Raw genomic sequence first — 19,733 nt, 5'->3', positions numbered from 1 at the left:
ACAAATATTTATATATATCAACTGAAAGTTAACAAAAAGTTTAAATTTTAAAAACCGGCTATTAGTTCAGACAGAATTTCTGACATGGCTGCAATTTCAATTCAAATTTGAATACTGTTATTCTTCAAAACACTTATTAGCTGCTTCTGGTCCTAACTGCTTATTTTAATTAACATGTTAATTTAAATAAGCAGTTATATCCCCTAAAATCATTTATTTCAAAAGCTGAATGAAGTCACCTTTAGCTCATTCTTTAATTATATGATACAGTCCATATACAAGCTCTCAAAGTTAAATATGCATGGTCTACATTTACCTTGAAAGATAATCATTGCAAAATAAAAATCATTAATAATAAATAAAAATCTTAGACCATTATTCCAAACCAGACTTTTGTTTTTCAAATCATATATACAGCTTTAAAAAAAAGGACATTCAATAATTAAAAATTCCAACTTCTCACCATTCTGGCATGTCTGCAACCTGAGACTGGTTTGTATTCAATACAGTTAAAACATGCATGCTTTATTTAATAACAGTACTTAAATATGAAATTATTTTAAAATATTAAATTAAAAACAGGAAAGAATATAAATTTCTCACCTAAAAGAGGATTTCAGTGGAGAAAGCATTGGATGATGAAAAAGTTTTAAATTAGTTTTGATAATTTCAGATATTGAATTAAACAGGAGATCAAACTTCATAAATCTTGAAGAACTCATTGCATACATTTTCTCATAACTAAATAACAGTTAAGTTAAAATACATGCATATGGCAGATTTCAAAACAGAAATTGTTTTTCTGACCACTATAAAAACATGCATCTATTATAATATTTAAAAATTATATGACATGACTAGCATATCAATGTTCGCATAGTATTTTTACCATATTTGAATAAAACTGTATCTTTGTTTTACCAGCTTTATATTAAAACAAGCTATTTAATAAACACCAACAAAAAATATCAGTATTTTAGTACCTCAGATTTAAAGAAAGAATGAAGGAATAAAAAGTATTTTGTTAATAATTATGTAAAACATGTCTAATAAATTTAAAAGTAATGAAATTAAAAATAATTTTAATAACATATGATGTTTTGAAAGTACAGTTGGTTAACTATTATGACAAATTTATTTCATTGAAAACTTATTAGATTTAATGCTAAAACTTTTTTCTCATGAGATTATAGTTGGCATCAGTGGTCAGCTATAAAGCACTCGCACTTTAGCTTAGAAAAACAAAATATATAATAAAATAACACAAAATAGCACGAAAATTATTTAAAAAAATGTAAATTTAAATATGCCACATAGTTTATGCCTAAAGTTGCTAACCATTATAGTCTTCATTTTTCACTTCACTTAATCTTTCAGGAGGGTTCTAAGGGTGAGTGGTATTTTTCAAAGGTTTTATAGGAGACTTAGAATTAAATTCTCTTAAAAGTTTTCATTAGGTCTGAACTTTGCTGGATAATCAAAGATCTCTGATATTGTATAAGCAAAGATGTTTTTGAGCTGAAAGCTTGTTTAGTATCAGTGCTACTAATAGTAACAGTCTCCCCTCTGACTTCATTTTGGTAAAAGTTTACAATTGGGTGCCCCTTGTTTATTGGCGATTCTTTTTTGATGCCAAGGTCGGCGCCAGGAAGTCACAATTTCAAGATGGCCGCTACAAAACCAAAATAAGAAGTCGAAGAATTGCATAAGATCTGTGTCCATGTACACATCAATCTGTTTTTACTTAAAAAAACATCCTAGAATTGCACAAACTAGGCATTGCACACTGCCTTAAATGTGTCCATGTACACATCAATCTATTTTCATTTAAATAAAATCGGGAAGCTAAAACAAAGTTAAAACTATCGTGGTAACCAGAAATGAGGTTTCATTGCCAAAATTTTATAAAAAATGTCACCAGTCGAAGGGGCACCCAATTCTACACTAAAGCCTTCATTTTTTACCAATAGGATTAGGAATTTTACAATTACATTAGGAATTCTGTTATGTGGGTTTTCCTGTTAGAGCTATTTTCACAAAATACAAAGAGTAATTAATTTTTATTTCATATTTTAATATAAAAGTTAAATATTTTCAAAGCATGATTATGAAAGGGAAGATATACCTTTTTTTCGAACAAATAAACAAGCAAACAAAAAGAACAAGCGTTCATAATTTAGAGATAAATTTATCAAACAGCTCTACGAGTTTTCTACAGCTCACCAATGGCTGGCATTCCAGTATAAATATCAAAAGCAAATACAGTTCATGCTCTTTATAATGGTTCCCTGTATCTAACAGAAAAAGGATATTATTACAACAGTTTGCTATAATGAAAACTGATTTAATTATTAATAATAGTTAGCTTTGGCTCATAATAATTAGCTTTGATAACATATATCCATCCAAAGAAATTAAGATTCAAACTTGTGAGACAATTTGATACCTTTCCTTTTTATAAATATTTTAGCAAAATATCTTCCCTTATGACATATCATTTTCCTATTAATACTAAGGTTGAGTTTAAGAACACAAAACTAAAAGTTTTTATTTAGCAAGATGATGAATGCTTAACTTTAGATAACATCTGGCTATGTATTACTTAAACAGGAAAAATTTTATGAAACATATTCTGAGATGAACAAGAAAGGACTGAATATCTGGTATCTAATTGATAAATCTGGCGACTTGTTAAATCCAATATAGAGTGAAAAATAGATTATCTCACCAATAAATAAATAAATAAATAAATAAAAATAAAAAATTTGACCGATGAATTGCAAAAGAATTAATTATCATTGTTAGATCTACTAAAGGAGGAGAATAATAACTCTAATATTTTAAAATCATTTAAAGACATAATTACATATATTATTAGGTGCAATTGTTAAATTCGTTTATGATTCTTTTTCAGTTTCATCACACCTTAATAATTTTACATGATGAATTACTTAGCATAAAATTCTCGATTCAGACTTTTTCCTCAACAAATACATATTTTCTACTAAAGTACCCATTTTTACAATTCTAAAAAATCATTTTATTCCTATAAATATAAAAATGCTAAAATGAATATAAAAATATCAAATAATTTACTTCTAACTTCTATTTTGTGTCTAAATAAAAATTCCCTCTGTAATTTTCTGCTGCCATAATGCACACTGCAAGGAAATTTTATCTATATTTTTGTCCAAAAGTTGCAGAGACTCTAACGCATTCTATTCTAAAATTTATATGAATAAAATCTTATTATATATCACAGTTTTAGAATTCGCTATGACATATGAAGCAGAATTTTTGATCATGCCAATCTTCACATATAATTATGTAATCACATGTCTTTGCAAGCTCTATGTTGCATACTGGAAATACTAAAAAGTCACTTTTCCCTAACCAATCTGTGACACACAAATCCTCATCTTCCTCTTCAATGCCTTATGATAAACTAGTATGCCAAAAACAATTTTAGATGGTTGATTTAGTAAAAAGTGGACAGCACTTTTTCAGCACTAATGTTACATTAGAAGTGAAGCATAATAATTGCCATAGTTGTCATACTTCTCCAAAATGAGCTCTTTACATGAGTTACTTTCTATAATGACACTTTAAAATCTTAAACATATTTCAGCCCATAAGTCACAGAATCAAATACAGGAGCAAGAAAATAACTTTAATCATTTTAAGTTTTTGCCATTTGTGTGGGCAGTAAAGTTGTTATTCAACAGTAGAATGCTTTGCTTTTTGGTCAGAATTTCTTCTCACTTTTATAGCTCTTCATATCTCTGACATCACCTGTTTAAGACCAGCTTTACAGAAAAAGCCATGTTGCTTAAAAAATAGATTTTTTTTTTTTTTTTTTACATTTATAAAACAACTTGGCCTTGAAACTTTCCAATCGTCAAAAGCCTACGATGTTCATGATTATTTATACTGGCATATAAAAGAGTTGTGAATCTCAGTTTTGATAATTTTCTCTTAGTGCATTCTTGCTCTTTAAATTTTAATATTTAGTTTAGCAAAACAGCAATGTTTTGCCCGTGTTGTAAATGTCTCACCCCTCTTTTCTTCTAGAGAAATTACCCCAAATACTTTCCCTCCATTCCTTGATAACAAATTTTGAAGCATTCTATGATATTTTGAGTTTTTTTGGAAGAAATATTATACACTTCTACAACATATACAACCAGCCATCTGAGTACAAAAATGGCCTCTTTCTAAAGTATTTGGTAGCTTGATTAGCTTTGTCCTAGATATTATCAGACTGAGGCTTTCATGAATGGTTAATCATTTTAGCAATTTAGCATTTAGCTTCTTTTACATTCTTATGCTCAATCTTTCCATGAGCAGAAATGATCATATCTTCATTTTTTTATCAGGGTAGCAAATACATATATTTGGATAAACTGTATTAATGGAAAACATCAATCAATTTGGTTACATCCATTTTCTATTTTTCATAGATTCCTCATTTGATTTCCAATGCAGAATGATTTATATTTACAGCTCACCATACAGATGAAATTTTGACATAGAAAATTTTCTTTAACATTGAGTAAAGAGAGTTTCAAAGAATATGTAAAGATTTGCTTAACTGGTAGGGGGGGGGAAAGAAAGAAAAAAGAAAAAGGAAGATAATTGCACAACTTATTCCATGTGGAATTGAAATACATTTCTTTTCCTAAAGATATGTAGAGATGTAAAGTAAAGTTGCAGTAAGACTATCCTAAATCTTTCAGGAGACTTAAAGAATGCAAACTCCCACACAGAAGACAGAATTTGGAAAGTGATTTAAATATTGAAATACAACAAATAATAAAAAATTTCCATCTCCTAAAGGATAAATCACATGAAGCGTTATTAGAAGTGTGCATAGTTCCCTGCTTCTAATAATCTATTCTACAAGAATTTTCCCTGCATAGAGAAATTTCAAAATTTCCATCATAGTGCAATGTTTTCAGCTATCTTCTGACGACCACATAGCAATTCTCAGAAGACCTGTAATCAAATACCATTCTTAAAGTTTGGTTTTTCATTGTGGTCCGAAGAAATTTGTTTCATTCCTAGGAAAAATGGGAGTTTGAGAATCCTTCACACAAGGTTCCTATGCAAGGAATAGTACATATTTTGTATAACTCCATGCGTAGGAACTGCCTGTTGCCAACTACTTTGTAGATGTAGAAGCCCAGATCACATTCTAAGTTAGAAAGAATTCTCACAGAAATTTTCCAAGGCCTGTTAAAATTATAACAGCAAGCAATCAAAGTGCCCTAAAAGTTTCAGGCAAACAAGAATTCAGAAAGTCTTTCCAATACACCTATGAAATCCTGAACAAAATAAGAAATGAAAATAAGTATAATTCCAGACTTAGTGTTAATTAATTAGAGAGAATTTCCTCCCTCGTGCCTCTTTTACTGCCTTGTACGAAGTAAAAAGGAAGTATTGTAAATGCGAAAAATTTTGGGTATCATATTTCTAAAAAATATCCATTTTGACCACTATCGAATGCAATTTAACAATGTGCTTGCATGACATCTGTACATAAGGACAGAATAAAGGACTCCCCCCCAAAGAATTATAAAACTGATTTAAAATGGATTCAGAAGGGATATTTTTTCGTGAGGTCTGTACATACATATGTATGTTTCTCGCATAACTAAACAAAAATATTTTTTTGTCAAAACGCTGAAATGTTGTATTTGGGACTGCTATAACATGTAGATGTGCACCTCCCTTTTTGGTTGTTGCAATTGGCCACACAAAAGCATATATATATACCCACTCTGTTACTCAGCTGAGTGAGCTCAGTTCCTTTATTCTTATACGTTTGTAAATTGTGCATTTTTTTTTGCTTTAAAAATGATTGAATTATGTTATTTTTATAGGTTAAGGTTTTTAAGCCTTTAGTTCACCTGTATGTTGTAGTTGTATAATTATTAAAAATTTAAAAGTTGCTTAAGTGCGGCTAAGCCTAATTTTTTTTACCATAGTAGCCATATTTGTTTACATTTGAAACTTAGCAAAATAGTGAATTTGTTGCTAATCTAGAGAAATTATGCTTCGCAACAACAAAGTAACGTCTTCTTTATTATTATGAATTAAATTATGCTTAATCTATTCTGAAATTATCATTTAAGTTATTAATTTATCCCATATATTGATTCAGCATAGCATCTACAACAAATAAAATCAGTTTCTATACCTTCAGTGTCTTTTTACTGAGTGAGACCAAAAGTAAACTTTCAGTTTTGTGCACCAAAAAACATCTGTCTTCTTGCCTGCTGGCCGAATTGCTTGTTTTTGCATAGAAACTGTAATTTTAATTGTAAATTAAAAATATATATATATATATGTTTTTCTATATCTTTAAATTTTTAATGAAGATATTTTGTGTCTTTATCATCTTTGCCTTGGTGCGAAACAAGAACTGAATTAATTGAGTGAGAAATACATCTCTAATGAAATTCGAGGAAATAAGTGTTTCATATTAGCAGAAAATACTGTCGCCAGCCTGTTTTGGACAGAGCGGAATGTTTATGAGTAGCACACAGCACACATGCATTAGATAAGCAGTACTGAATCGTCTGTGAAAAACTGTTTACTTTTTATTTGTTTAATTTCTTATATACATTGTTTTAGATTTATTGTAGTATTTGAATAGAACATGCGACAATGATTAGATAATTCTTCAGATGATATAATTTTTTTTGCATTCTGAGCTATAAAATGAATGATATGTAATGCTGTTAAGTGAACTTAGTGCCAGAGTATCGCTATGGTAAATAAATACTGTAAATTTTAAAAAGCACTTTTGTTCCATTGTGGTTTATGCACTATAGATGAAATAGATTTAATTCAATTCAATAAGTTTAAATGAAATGCAGGAAAAAATGCATACAACTTAATATTCCCTGCAAGGAAGTCATGTGGTGTACACATCAGATTTTTTTTTTTTTTTTTTTTCTAGCTCTGCCAACAGCATTTTTCTGTCTCACTCAAGAACTTATTTTAATTTTTTTTAAAAGAAAAATGTTTATGAAATTTCTGCCAGAATTAACAAATTTTGGAACAATGTCAATTCTATTGAATATTTTTTGGTAATGTTTTTTATACCATATTATTTATTTAAAATGTTTTTTCCTTTCTTTTATTGTTTATTGAAATAATTAAACAAAAGATATTTTTCTTATGTGCAGAAAAATTTTACAGCAGTCAGTGTGAATTAATGATAAAAGTATGTTTTCTCTTTAGAAGTACCAAGTTGACATACATAACTTTTTAAAGAAAATTGTCTGGCATGTGCTGTCCTGCAGTGAAAAACATATGCATTTTTATATACACTTGTGTTATACAATTAACTTAATAATTTCAAAATATAATTTTTTAAAAAAAACTAAGTTTATAAATGAAAGCATTATTAAAGAATTGTAAGATGAAGAAAGCAGAAAAGGATACAATTCCATAAGCTTCAAACGAGCAATAACATAACTTGACAACTGCCCACATAAATGGCTTGCCAAATTTTCTAAGATATCTTCGCCTAAGTAAGTTGGAAAAGGATGGCTGCTACTTCTGACAGAGCTACCAATACTAATAGAACTTGGAACAGAGCTAGATACTTCACTGCATGCACTAAGAAGAGATGGAGATGGTAAATCAGATGATGGAGAAGGAGTTCGACAAGATGAGGAAGGTGACATAGTAGGTGTTGATACAGGTGTGATGTAATGCCTCTCTTCAAGACGCTGATATTCATTCATGAGTCCTTCATACATTGATTTTAATGAACTCTGAAATAATTTATATTAAAACTGATCTGAAAGAACATACATAATAATTAACTGAAAAATCTCTTTTTACTTGTTTATCTAATAAGAAATTACACAACTACAGAGATTCTAGATTTTGATGAAGAGAAAAATATAATTTATACATATTTTTTTGCTGTCTATTTGAATAACCTCATCCATAGTCTAAAATTAGGTCTTCATTTTTAAGTAACATTTAAAATGGCCCTGAAGCAAATTTAAAATATACCAAGTATCATTAATTACGAAAAATCACAAAAATCATGATTACTCAAAAAGTTACATGTAGAATTTAATGAAACTGACCCACAGTATACAACACATAGCGAAGCACAAAATAACATGAACAGAAATTACTACACAATTATGGTGTTATAGAAATTAACATATGTATAAAATGAACAAAGAGGCAGGATGAGTCAAGTTTGGTATAGGGAAATTACCTTCAGTATGGAGAATGATCTTCCCTAAAAGCAATACAGCATATATAGCGATGTGTGATGCTGTCAGTTTTGTGGTTGCACAGGAAGTATCAGTTCCACAGGAAACGAGAGCCAGTGCTTTTGCAAAGCAGTTGCAAACATAGCAAGGGGTCTGAAGAGTAGGAATGAGAGCAGCTATACATGTTCCTAAAGCATTTCAAACATGCTCGATAGGATTCAGGGATGGTGATTGAGCTGACCATTCTATGTGCTGAATTGTTAGCTGCTGAAAATAATCATTCCAAATGTGAGCCCTGGGGGGGGGGTTTAGCACTGTCTTCCTGTAGCAGGAAATCATCACCTATTGTCCCAGTATTAGGGCACACAAAAAATCAAGGATATCAACTCCATAGGCCTGAGCATTCATGATTCCTTGTGCAAAGACATGGAGGTTTGTACATCCATCCAAAGAGATACATCCTGAAACATAGACACTGCCTCTTCTGTATGCATCTCTTTCATGGATGATAACAGGTCCATTGATCCGCTGTTCAGTGGACATGTTCATGTGTCCACCTCAAATGTTCCCTTCCATAATATGACATGAGCGGCATGCAAATAACTGGTTGCTTTCCATAGAGACCTCATTTGTGGAGCCTTCTACGCGTGGTTGATATTGACACCAACCTTCCAGTGGCTGCAGCAAGGGAGAATCTGAGTTGAGTCGGAGTTGCAGCTCTATTCCTTCGTGTGCATTCCTTTGTTCTCTGTACAAATATTGGTCATTGACATTCTTCGGAGCAATTGGCCATCCTTGGCTGAACCTCCTGGATGCTGAATTTGTTGCCAAAATCTATGAACCACAGTACTCACATTTAGCCATCTGGTCACTTCTGTCTGACTTTATCTTCTAATAGTGCTCCACTGCAGTTCTTCAGGCAAATGATGCCTGGAGATCACTGTTACGAATTAGCCATCCCGGATTTCTTATTTTAGTATTACAGAGAAATTTATAGGCTTGCTTTCAAACACACAATTTTATCCTTCTCCCAGATGACATAACCTGACTGCAATGCCACTAATTTGCATACTACAGTTTTACACAGCAACTCTTATTTGACAACATATTCTAATTTTTTATAGATTGTCTTATTTTTGAATGAGTTATCACTATTTTTGTAATTTTCCCTTAATTTTTGGAAATAAGTTTAGTCTTGAAATGATTGTTTTCATTATACATGCCTAAAGTATTGCAAAATGCTTTAGAAAGGAAAATCCAATAGCCACTGTTCATTATACTGATAAACTTTATAATTAGATAGACTTTAGTTATAAAACAAAATTTTACAACTAAACAGACTAAATTAAAGTGATCACATTTTCATCGAGACAAAGCGGGACAAATGGGATGAAATGAGGAATGTAGTTTAGTTATGAAAGCAGACCAATAATTAAAAAAAAAAAATGTACTTTATTGTATACATTTATTTACTTATGATAAATATACAAAAACTACTTTTTAATTTTAAATTACAATTACTTTTTAATTTTAACTATTTGTAATTATAACAATATTTGTAAAAAACTATAATTTGAATATTATGTTTTTTAATTAATTTTAAATTTTACACGGTCATATTTTTTATCCAAGTGAATACTTTGCAATAGATTCTGATCATTTATTAAAATTTCGTGAAATTTCTCACGTGAATTGGTCAAATTATATTTTATGCTTAATACATATTTTAAAGTTTTAATATTCAACTGCGTTTTTTCAATTGTCCACATTTTATTGATACTAGAAAAAACACATTCTATTGCTGCATTTATTCCTGGAAGGTAGAGCGCATGTTCTACAATTTTCAAAATGTTTTCATAAGGAATATTATTCTGTTTAAAATGAAGGAATAACTCCGTCCATTTTTTTGTCTGTTTCCACATTTGCAAGACAATGAACATTTAATTTTTTCTTCAGTAACGTATATTTTTAAAAATTACTCCTCATCAAAAAGATCATTTTTGCAAATATTATTTTTTGGAAAATGGTTACTAACATATAAAAAAAGATTTTTCCAAATATTCCTATAGAATCTCCTTTTTTTAATGTCACCCAATGAAAATTTTTATATCCTCGAATGGAATTGTCTGTTCGTCAAGATATTCCAAGCAGTTATTATAAAAATTTCTGACTTCTTTCGGAAAATCAGGTCGTTTAATGGCACCTTGTTCTTCCAACCTAGTGATGCCCTTTCGAATAATTAAAGAAACGTAATCATTATCAATTCTTTCTCGCAATTTTGTTTTTAAATTATTGATTTCATTTGACACTACCATAATTGAAATTTTGTCCCTTTCAATAATTTTCACAGCATTGTGAAATAATGTAGCTTGGTTGTGGATGAACTGATTCCAAATTTGTGATTTGTCATTTTCAATAAGAGCTGCTAAATATACTTGGACATTTATCTTGTGATAAAAAGTATGATTTTAATGGTTCGTATATTTTAAAAATATTTTCTACAGCTGGTAAAAGAGCTAGCCATTGTGTTTTGCTGTAACCATTAATTCTTTCACTTTCACAAAAATCCTTCAAAATCCTGCACTTTCACAAAAATCCTTCAAACTTTCAACACGCACAGTGTATATAGTATATAAAAATACGAATAGATTTTTGGATTAATATTTTCAAGTTCCACTGGAAGTAAATCAGATGCTGTTTGAATAGTACTGTGTAGAAGGTGTGCTGCACAACCTACTCGAATAACTTATTGGTTCAAATGTTCGCTAAGTTTCGTAAAAAAGTTATTGATACCTCTTCTAGCTTTTCTGCCAAAACTTGCGTTAGTGTTATCCTCAAAACAGGCAATAATTTTATTGTTCAAATTATTATTTTTTAAAATAGTGCTTATTGAATTAAAAATTATTTGTGAAGTTTCACCTGGCAATGAAGCAAAATCTAATATTCTAATTTTAATTCCTGTTTCTGGATCAAAAAGTCTAACAGTTGTGGGAAATAATATTAAATCTTTGTGGTTGGAAGCATCATAATATATGGATATAAATGTCATTTAATCTAATTCTTTCTGCAATTTTGAAAACGAATATAGCGAAAAAACATTACAAATAATTGCTTCAGTTTTTGTCCTTGCACATGCAAATTTTTTGTCGTACAATGTTTTGATCATTTGTGACATACAATTAATTGATCTGAAACTTTGATTGTGGTTTATGGTGTCGAAAGCAAATAGCCCTTTAGCAAATGCTAGCTGTTCCTCTGTTAACAATACATATTCCTTGATGAGACGTAATAACATTAATGATCAAACACCACCGAGTATAGCTAACTCATTACATCGCCTAATTTAGTTTACTCTGCATGCATCTTATGTGTTTTTTTATTTATGTATTTTTTATTTCTTTATATTTACTATAATTATTAATAAATAATACATAATATATTTTTACACTACATTTAAAATACGAAATGCAGATGTTTTCTAAAAAGCTGGACATTTTTAAAAATCGGCAGGACGTGGAACAGTCCTCCAAAAATCGGGACTGTCCCGCCAAAATCGAGACGTATGGTCACTTTAGACTAAATACAAGTTTTATAGTCTTATAATAAAATTGAAACTGCAGTAAGTTAATTTATTTGAAAAAATATTTTAATTCAGTTTTCTCTCTTTATTTAATTTAAAATAAATAGCTTTACATGGAGGTCATTCTGAAATTTTTTAGATATGCGTAGATGATATGCAGCAGAAAAAAATTAATGGTTAGGATTTGAAAATATTATACTATTTTACCCCAGCAGGACTATTTTACCCCAGCATACAATTTTTTACTGGCCAATTGCAAGTAATTTAGCGTAGAATAAGCTTTAGGCAAAAGGAAAAATGGACTCGATGTGAGAAAATTATTGCGCTTTGACTTTCTATGATTTTAAAGTGGGATTAAATCAAGATAATCAATGTCTAGAGTTAGAATTTCGAAATGAAGATCAATCTTGTGCTACTAAAAAACTAGTTTGCCATTCAGTTCCCCATAATTTAACTCAGCATCAAAAAGGGGAGTGTACCAGAACACAGTGTTCAGTAAAGAAACCCTTAAATGACATAAAGATGGTGGCTACACCACATTATTTTTAAAATCATAACTGGTGATGAAACATACATATCATTTTTTGATGTTCCAACATGTAAAGAAAGTAATGTATGAGTCTTTGAAGATGATCTCATGCCCATAATGGTGAAAGGACAATGTGTCATGGAAAAAGTAATATATGACGTTTTCTTCACAAATACAGGACTGGTCAAAGCCATTAAGCTAAAAGGACAAATCACAGTCACAGCTAACTGGTACACCACTAAGTGTCTTCCAAAAGTTCTTCTAGAAGTGAGTGTTAGAGGACTCATGTTCCACCATGGCAATGCCTCTTCACATTCAGCAAGATTTACAGTTGACTTTCTTAAACAAAAACAAAGTTATAGAAAACCCACCCTATCACCCGACCTTGCTATATGTGACTTTTGGCTATTTTTTAATCTAAAAAAGAGCTCAACATGGATGTTGTTTTCATTCTGAAGATGAGATTGATTAGGTTAGAAATGCCTTTTTTGCCATTAACTCCGTGAAATGAATGGCTTGAGGCATTAATTCTTTAGAGAATTTGCCTACAGAAGTATACTGATGCTGAAAGAAAGAAGTTTGAACACTCCTAAAATTTTGTAAGTATAATTTTAAAAACCTATGTGCATCTAAAAAATTTCAAAGTGACCCTCATATTTATGACTATTTTTGGCATAATCAATTAAATAAAACTCAAATTAGTCTTTACACATAATTTTTCTTTTCTTTTATATAATACATGCAAAATGTGGCAAACATATTCTGTAGACTATATTTTATATTCACAGTTAAAGGCAGCTTATTATGCATTTAAAATTTGATATTTCCCCCCCCCTGAAACTATGAAACTCTCCTCCTGGATAACAACCCCTGCTTTTTATGCCACTGTTTTTTCACAATGTGACAAAGTGTTTCAGTTTCATTTGATTATCGATATTAATTATTGATTAGAAATTATTAACTCAAAAAAAATAGTCTTAAGACTAAATGGTCAAATAAATAAGCTATAAGCTGGCTCAACAAACCTTACTAGTGTATAAGTTCAAAACAATTAACTGTGAGAAAATGCAAAAGCACCAAGATATTTACATTTAGATAAAGGTAGCAAAATCTAGCAGTGCAGTGCAACAGCAGAAACTCTTATCTCCATACTGTAGATAAGTATAGATCTAATGAAGATGGAAGCACTGCTTAAACAGTTACAATATCTGTATTTAATTATTTTTCTACATTAATTACTAAGTTTATCCCAGCAATAGTATGCATATTAATAATATTTTCACATTTGATTAAAAAAAAGCTTTTGTTCCTTACTTAGGATTTTATGTGGGACTTTATCATGCAATCCTCTAAAGAGCCACTGGTTCATTGATCATTCTATTAAAACCAGTGAATTATTTACCCTTTCATCAACTGAGTGAAAAAGCAGTTAAAGATAGGATAATCTTGTTTAATTGCATTATTCTCTTTCAAAACTGTTAAAAACAAACTACAAATAATTTGAAACAAATAAAATCTGATATAGAACAAACTGCAAACAAAACATGACATAGATATACAGGGTGTCCCATAAATATTGGTACAAATTTTAAGAGCAAATACAGTACATCAAAAGGAGTGAGAATTGCATAGCAACAAATAAAATGAACTTACATATTGCTACTTTCATTATTCAACAGCAGTCATATGCCTATCATAATTTACAAATACTGATGCTCTTAATGTTACCTATTTTCAGGTTCCGTTGTTTAAAGTAATCCTTTAATTAAAAAAGTTGTTTAAAGTAATTTTTTAATATGCAATAGTATATAAAGATCTGCTTACTCTTAATTTAATTAACTTCTGAAACTAACAAATACTAGTTCTAATTAGCTTATAGAGTAAATAAATCAATATTACTATTTAATAATTTTATATGAAGTTCATATTTATAAGACTGCTGCATCAAAATACTTACATCTTTTCTCAGAAAACCTTTTGGTCCAAGAAACATAAAATTGGCATAATTCTTTTCTGCAGTTGCTAATAAAGCAAAAGCTGATAAAGCAGAACTGAAGAATGGAGCCACAGTGTGGTTTTTTACTGCAATGTCCTTTTCTTTCTCCTAATAAAAGATGAGAAACCAATTAAAAAATAATAATTAAGATTTTTAAGCAAAATTCTCTCATTTAAACTATTACAATAAACAATGAATAAGAATAACGTTAAACGTCTGTAAAAAATAAGTGAAAAACTATTAATTTTTATTTACAACATTTTTAGCAGTGCTATTTATTTTCAGTAAAATCACACAAAGGAAATATAATACACAATGATTAAAAAAAAATAAAGCTACTAGTTTGTTTGATGAGTTATGGCACCCTTTTTCTATGCTCTTCAAAGATCCTTTATTTATATAAAGAACAATGATCAGTTAATAGCATATTGGCCCTTTTGTTTGAAAACGTTTTATTTAACAAGCTTCAGAATTCCTCATTCAGAAAAGAGCATAACTTTATCAGCAAAAAACAGAACAAGGTGCCAATTTATGCCCTCATCTGAATAGAATAAACCCGCAAAGCAGAAATAGAATAACCCTAAACCCGCAAAGCAGGTTTAGGGTTGCCATAAAATAGCAAGGGGAAGTAGATTGCCACATTTGGCAAGAATTCGCCCATTTGGCGACATACCATGAACGGATGGAGAACCTTCTGGAACGAATTCTTACCGGTTTAGCACAAAATGTTCTCGAACACAAGCCAAAAGCTATATAAACCCTGGTGGTCCGCAGTCAGAGAGAGAGAGTGCCTCGTCGAAAGGGCGAGTTAGTGTGTCTTATAACTAGTTAGTCCGTGCGGAGACGACCCAGTTGACAACGGGCCTGTGAGTGCTGAGTGGGTTGTCGAGTGTATCGAAGAGTCTCTTAGTGTATCGCAGTTAGTGCATCGTCGAGAGAGAGTGCTAAGCTCTGGGAACGACTGAACCAAAGAGTCGGGAGCTGTGCTCTGTGTATCGTTGAGTACATCGCGAGTTGTAGCGTGGAGAGTCTTGAGAATATGTGGAGTTCCGAGAAAGACCGAACAGAGTCGGCAGCTGTACTCTGGTGCTTTGCAGTGAAGCTGTGTCTACCATTATTGCCTTCACCATTATTACAGTGTGAAGGCTGTGTTGCTGATGGTTCCAGTTTGTTTACAGTAGATATTCGACGACTGTAAAAAGTGTTATTGGAGCTGTCCTGATTAATATTGGCTAAATAAAGTGTGTTTCGATACTTCCATCAAATGTCGTCGTTATTCACACCAAATCTACGAACCCCGTACGAACTGGTGTCAGAAAAAAAAAAAAGCAACAATATATAGGATTGTTTTATCATACATGTTCTGATATTAAATCAGACTTTTTCTGAAATGACATGCTGATTCTCCTCCCCCACCCCCAAGATTTCAATTCTGTGTCTGAAATTATGCCAAAATATCAACTGTGAAAATTACAAAAGCAAGGTGCTTTTTTTTTTTGTGTGTGTTCTTTTTAATTATCATTCAAAATTTTAGGTTTGTAATATCAACTGAATTTGGCATATGTTCGATGACATTACTTTTTTACTTAATCTTCCTTGATTTTTTTTCTTTTATAATCTGAAATTCAGATTTAATCCAAATAAAACTGAGATATTTTTCCTGAATTATTTAAAAGTTTTTCTTTATTTTTATATAATGTTTTGAAATTTTCGAGAACATTTTTTGAATAACCTATTAAAATTATTGAACCTATTAAACATATTTGAACCTATATAATTATTGAACCTATTTGAACCTATTAAAATTTGCATGCCATCTTATTTCACAAAATTAGAAATTCGTATTAAAACTTTTCATTACAAATATATGGAAATTTACATATTCAAAATTCATGACAATGATTTCCAAATTGGTTCACTATTAAAGGCGACAATGATGTGAAATCAAAGCATCATTCACTTTCAGACTGTTTAGATTTATTTCACTAGAATTTACTTCTGTTCTACTTTTTAACAAAAGTTAACAAATTGATGCTTACCAGCAAAATATTTCAAATATTTTAATGTTAAAAATATCAAATTAAAGTTTTTAAAAATTATAACTGTATGAAAATTTTAAAGAATGTTACTTCAGAGAAAATGACGACCGATTAAATTTGAAAATAGGAATTTTGTTTATTTATCAATAAATCATCTGCATTTTACCTATAGAAACTGAGCAAGTTTTTTATATTGTCCTTTTTTTCACCTACATATACTTAGTTTTCGTTTTTAAATAGTTGAATAATATTTATTAAAAAAATAAATGTGAAGTAAAATAAAACATAAATGTACATAAAATCCAAGATGATTTAGAGCATGAAAGGGTATGCATTCCAAACTTGCATTTTTAATAAGCTTATTTTAATACCAAATAAAATGTGCTTGATATTTTCACTGAAAATAGTGAAGACAATAAGAATCGATAACCACCCTTTAAGAAACAATAACATTTGCCATTCAAAGCATCATACATAGCTTCATAAGGACGAGTCATCAATTTTGAATTCTGTTTTAAATAAGCACCTCTAGATGATAGGGCAGATAGTTGACAGGGAGGATATTCCTCCAACCTAAAATGGAAAAGTGACGAGCTTTTCTAATTGCCTATTAGCAACAAATAAGAATGCTATCTCACCATCTGCAACTCTTTGAAAGGGACACTTATAGAACGAAATACTCTCTTTGACAGCTGCTCACAATTTACTGTGTTAACTTATTTTACAAAGCAATTAGGGTTTAGAAATATAAAGTTTTCTCTTTAGTTTCAGGACTATGAAATTCATATTACTTTAAATTATAAACAGAGGACTTCCAGTTGCCAATAAAGTGAAAACTTTCTCTAAAGAACTTGATTCGTTTTTTGTTTGTTGTTCAAAAATTGGAGGAATAATTCCCCTTACCTGCATACACACAGAAAATACTGAGATCCCCAAAGATATTTCCCAAGCCGATTATGGATTCCACACACCCAAGAAAAATGATTTATTACTGGGTGCAGAATATGTCTTATTAAAATCAGGTCAAGTTTGCAGCATGTCAAAAGCCTTATTATTCCAGAAAATGGCTTTTGGATTCATAGTCAGTGGTGGTGTGCATAATTTACCACATGAATCAAAATACTGTGGTCTACTAATGAATCGAAATACTGTGGTCTACTAAAATAAGTAAAATAACTGAAAAAAACTCAAGAAACACTGAAAAAATGTTGGAATATAGAGAATACTCATTTTCTAGTTTCAGCACTCAGCAATGAAGAGAACTATAGTATTGCAAAAAACATTTTAATAAGACTCATTATCGAGCCTCTGAGGCCTCTCTCAGTACATTGAAAGCATGCCCACGAATGACTCTAATTTATTCAGCAAGCCTAGAAATTTAGCAGAGAAAAGACTTAATCAAGTTAGGCAACAACTCGACCGGAACTCAAACTTGCAATGACTGTACTTAGAATTCATGCAAGAATACAAGGATTTAAAGTATATGGAAGAGGGATCTGGATCTAGAAATGATTCTTCCCATTTGTCTCACCATGGGGTCTACAAACAAAAGTAGTACATGTTTAAGAGTCGTTTCAGAATGTCTCGACTGCCCTGACATCAGAATTGTTATTAGAATTGATTGTTGAAAGGAAGAATTCCACAGCAGGAATTATTTTCTATAAGGGTTAGATTTAGAAAACACTGCTATACATTCACACTGGAAGCATACACACACACACCAAAAAAAAAAAAAAAAAAAAAGGTATCACAAGATTCTAGTTCTCCACCACAAACAAAAAGACTTACTCAAAATTCTATGGAAGGACAGTATTGATGCACCAGTGTAAACTTACAAGCTCAACATGTGAAATGCTCCGTATCTAGTAACTCGAGCTCTTAAACAGTTAGCTGTAGATGAATGTTAAAACTTACCTCTAGCACTGTCCCTCATTCTTTTATGTTAATGACATACTTTCAGAAGAATCATCACTTGAAAGTCTAAAATTCTACACTCCTAATTAGTAGATCTGTTGAAACTAGGTAAAATGGAATTACATACATGGTGTGCAAATTACCTAAATTTGCTTGTGTCTGAAAATAAGGTTAATGCTAATTTAGAAAACACTTTTGATGAGCAACAAGAATGTTAAAAACCCTTGGTGTTCTATGGAACCCTCTGATTGACAACTTTTTATTTACAATGACTATTACTTATTCTAGCAATTATAGCAAACAAGATGTTCTCTCACTAACTTCGAAGATGTTTGATCCACTTGGCTTAACTAGGCCAGTGGTTACAAGGACCACGATTTTCATACAAAGGCTCTAGCTCTCGAAACTCAACTTGAATGACATATTGCAAATGTAATGTACTATTCAGTAAGTATAGAATGACCGAAGAGAACAGTCTGCAACTGATTCAAGTTTTGCCAACTGCTTGACTTTTCCGTAGCAAGTCACAAGTTAAAACCTTATTAAAGTTAAACCTTATCAAATCTCTGAAAACCGTATCAATTTCTAGATTGTAATTGTCAGGTGACTGCTATTACCCAAATTGACGGATAAAGTGATATCGTTAAATGTTAAAAAAGAAAATGTAATTTTTCGGACTGATTCCATGATTTCTCTTGTTTAGATTAGAAAATCACTGCACTTATTAAAATCTTTGTGAACAGAGTCGCTTTAATACAAGAGCTTACAGGGTCATACCAATGGAAGCATGTGCCATCCGAACGTAACTCAGCTGATGTCATATTGTGTAGCCAGGATGCCAATGACATTCTTATGTGTGATATCTAGCAGAATAGACCAGACCTCTTTTATGAGGACATGCAGTACCCAGAACAGCTTCTTGAATCTAGCAATGACAATGACTATGTCATAGAACTAAAATGTTTATCAAAACCTAATTTTGCCCTAATACAAAATAATTCTAATTTAGCCTTTCTCTGAAATTCGACAAATAATTGTATGAAATTAATCAAAATTCGTAGTTTTATTTTTAGGTTCTTCAGAATCATCAGGAATAAGGAAAGGGTTTCCAGACCACTATCATTAGATGAATAGAAGAGGGCCTTGATAATAGTCACTGAAAATGTGTAGAAATGAGAGTTTTGATATTGAGTAATTTAAGAGGGATGGCCAAGTATTTCATAGGAGCAAGTTAAGATCATTAAATACATTCATGAACAATGATGGAATATTACAAGTGGATACTAGACTTGTGCAATCTCAGATAAGTTATAAGTGTAAATATCCAATCATTTTGACAGTTCGACACAGATTGACTGATTTGATTATGTACTATAATCATCTGAAATACTTGCATCCTTGACCACAAGCCCATTGAGTACTGTTAGAT

At 30.8% G+C, this 19,733-nt stretch overlaps 1 protein-coding gene across 6 annotated transcripts in view; it reads right to left on the bottom strand.

The window, feature by feature from the left end:
• Window positions 1-19,733, bottom strand: part of LOC118180378 (KICSTOR subunit 2-like) — a 69,439-nt gene that overhangs the window by 31,477 nt on the left and 18,229 nt on the right. For 5 of the 6 annotated variants that reach the window (XM_035349497.2, XM_035349483.2, XM_035349477.2 and 2 more), the window contains 3 exons: window positions 14,313-14,459; window positions 7,453-7,787; window positions 604-741 (listed from right to left, as the gene is read on the bottom strand). In XM_035349497.2, coding sequence (XP_035205388.1) covers window positions 604-741; window positions 7,453-7,787; window positions 14,313-14,459 — 620 coding nt within the window. Of the gene's footprint in view, window positions 1-603; window positions 742-7,452; window positions 7,814-14,312; window positions 14,460-19,733 lie in introns of those variants that run through there. The other variant, XM_035349509.2, reaches the window with a different exon arrangement.

The sequence above is a fragment of the Stegodyphus dumicola genome, chromosome 2 (genome assembly GCF_044657685.1).
Source record: "Stegodyphus dumicola isolate Sdum_Otavi_A_Nest chromosome 2, ASM4465768v1".
Lineage (NCBI taxonomy): Eukaryota > Metazoa > Arthropoda > Arachnida > Araneae > Eresidae > Stegodyphus > Stegodyphus dumicola.
This window is presented reverse-complemented; position numbering and strand designations above follow the sequence as displayed.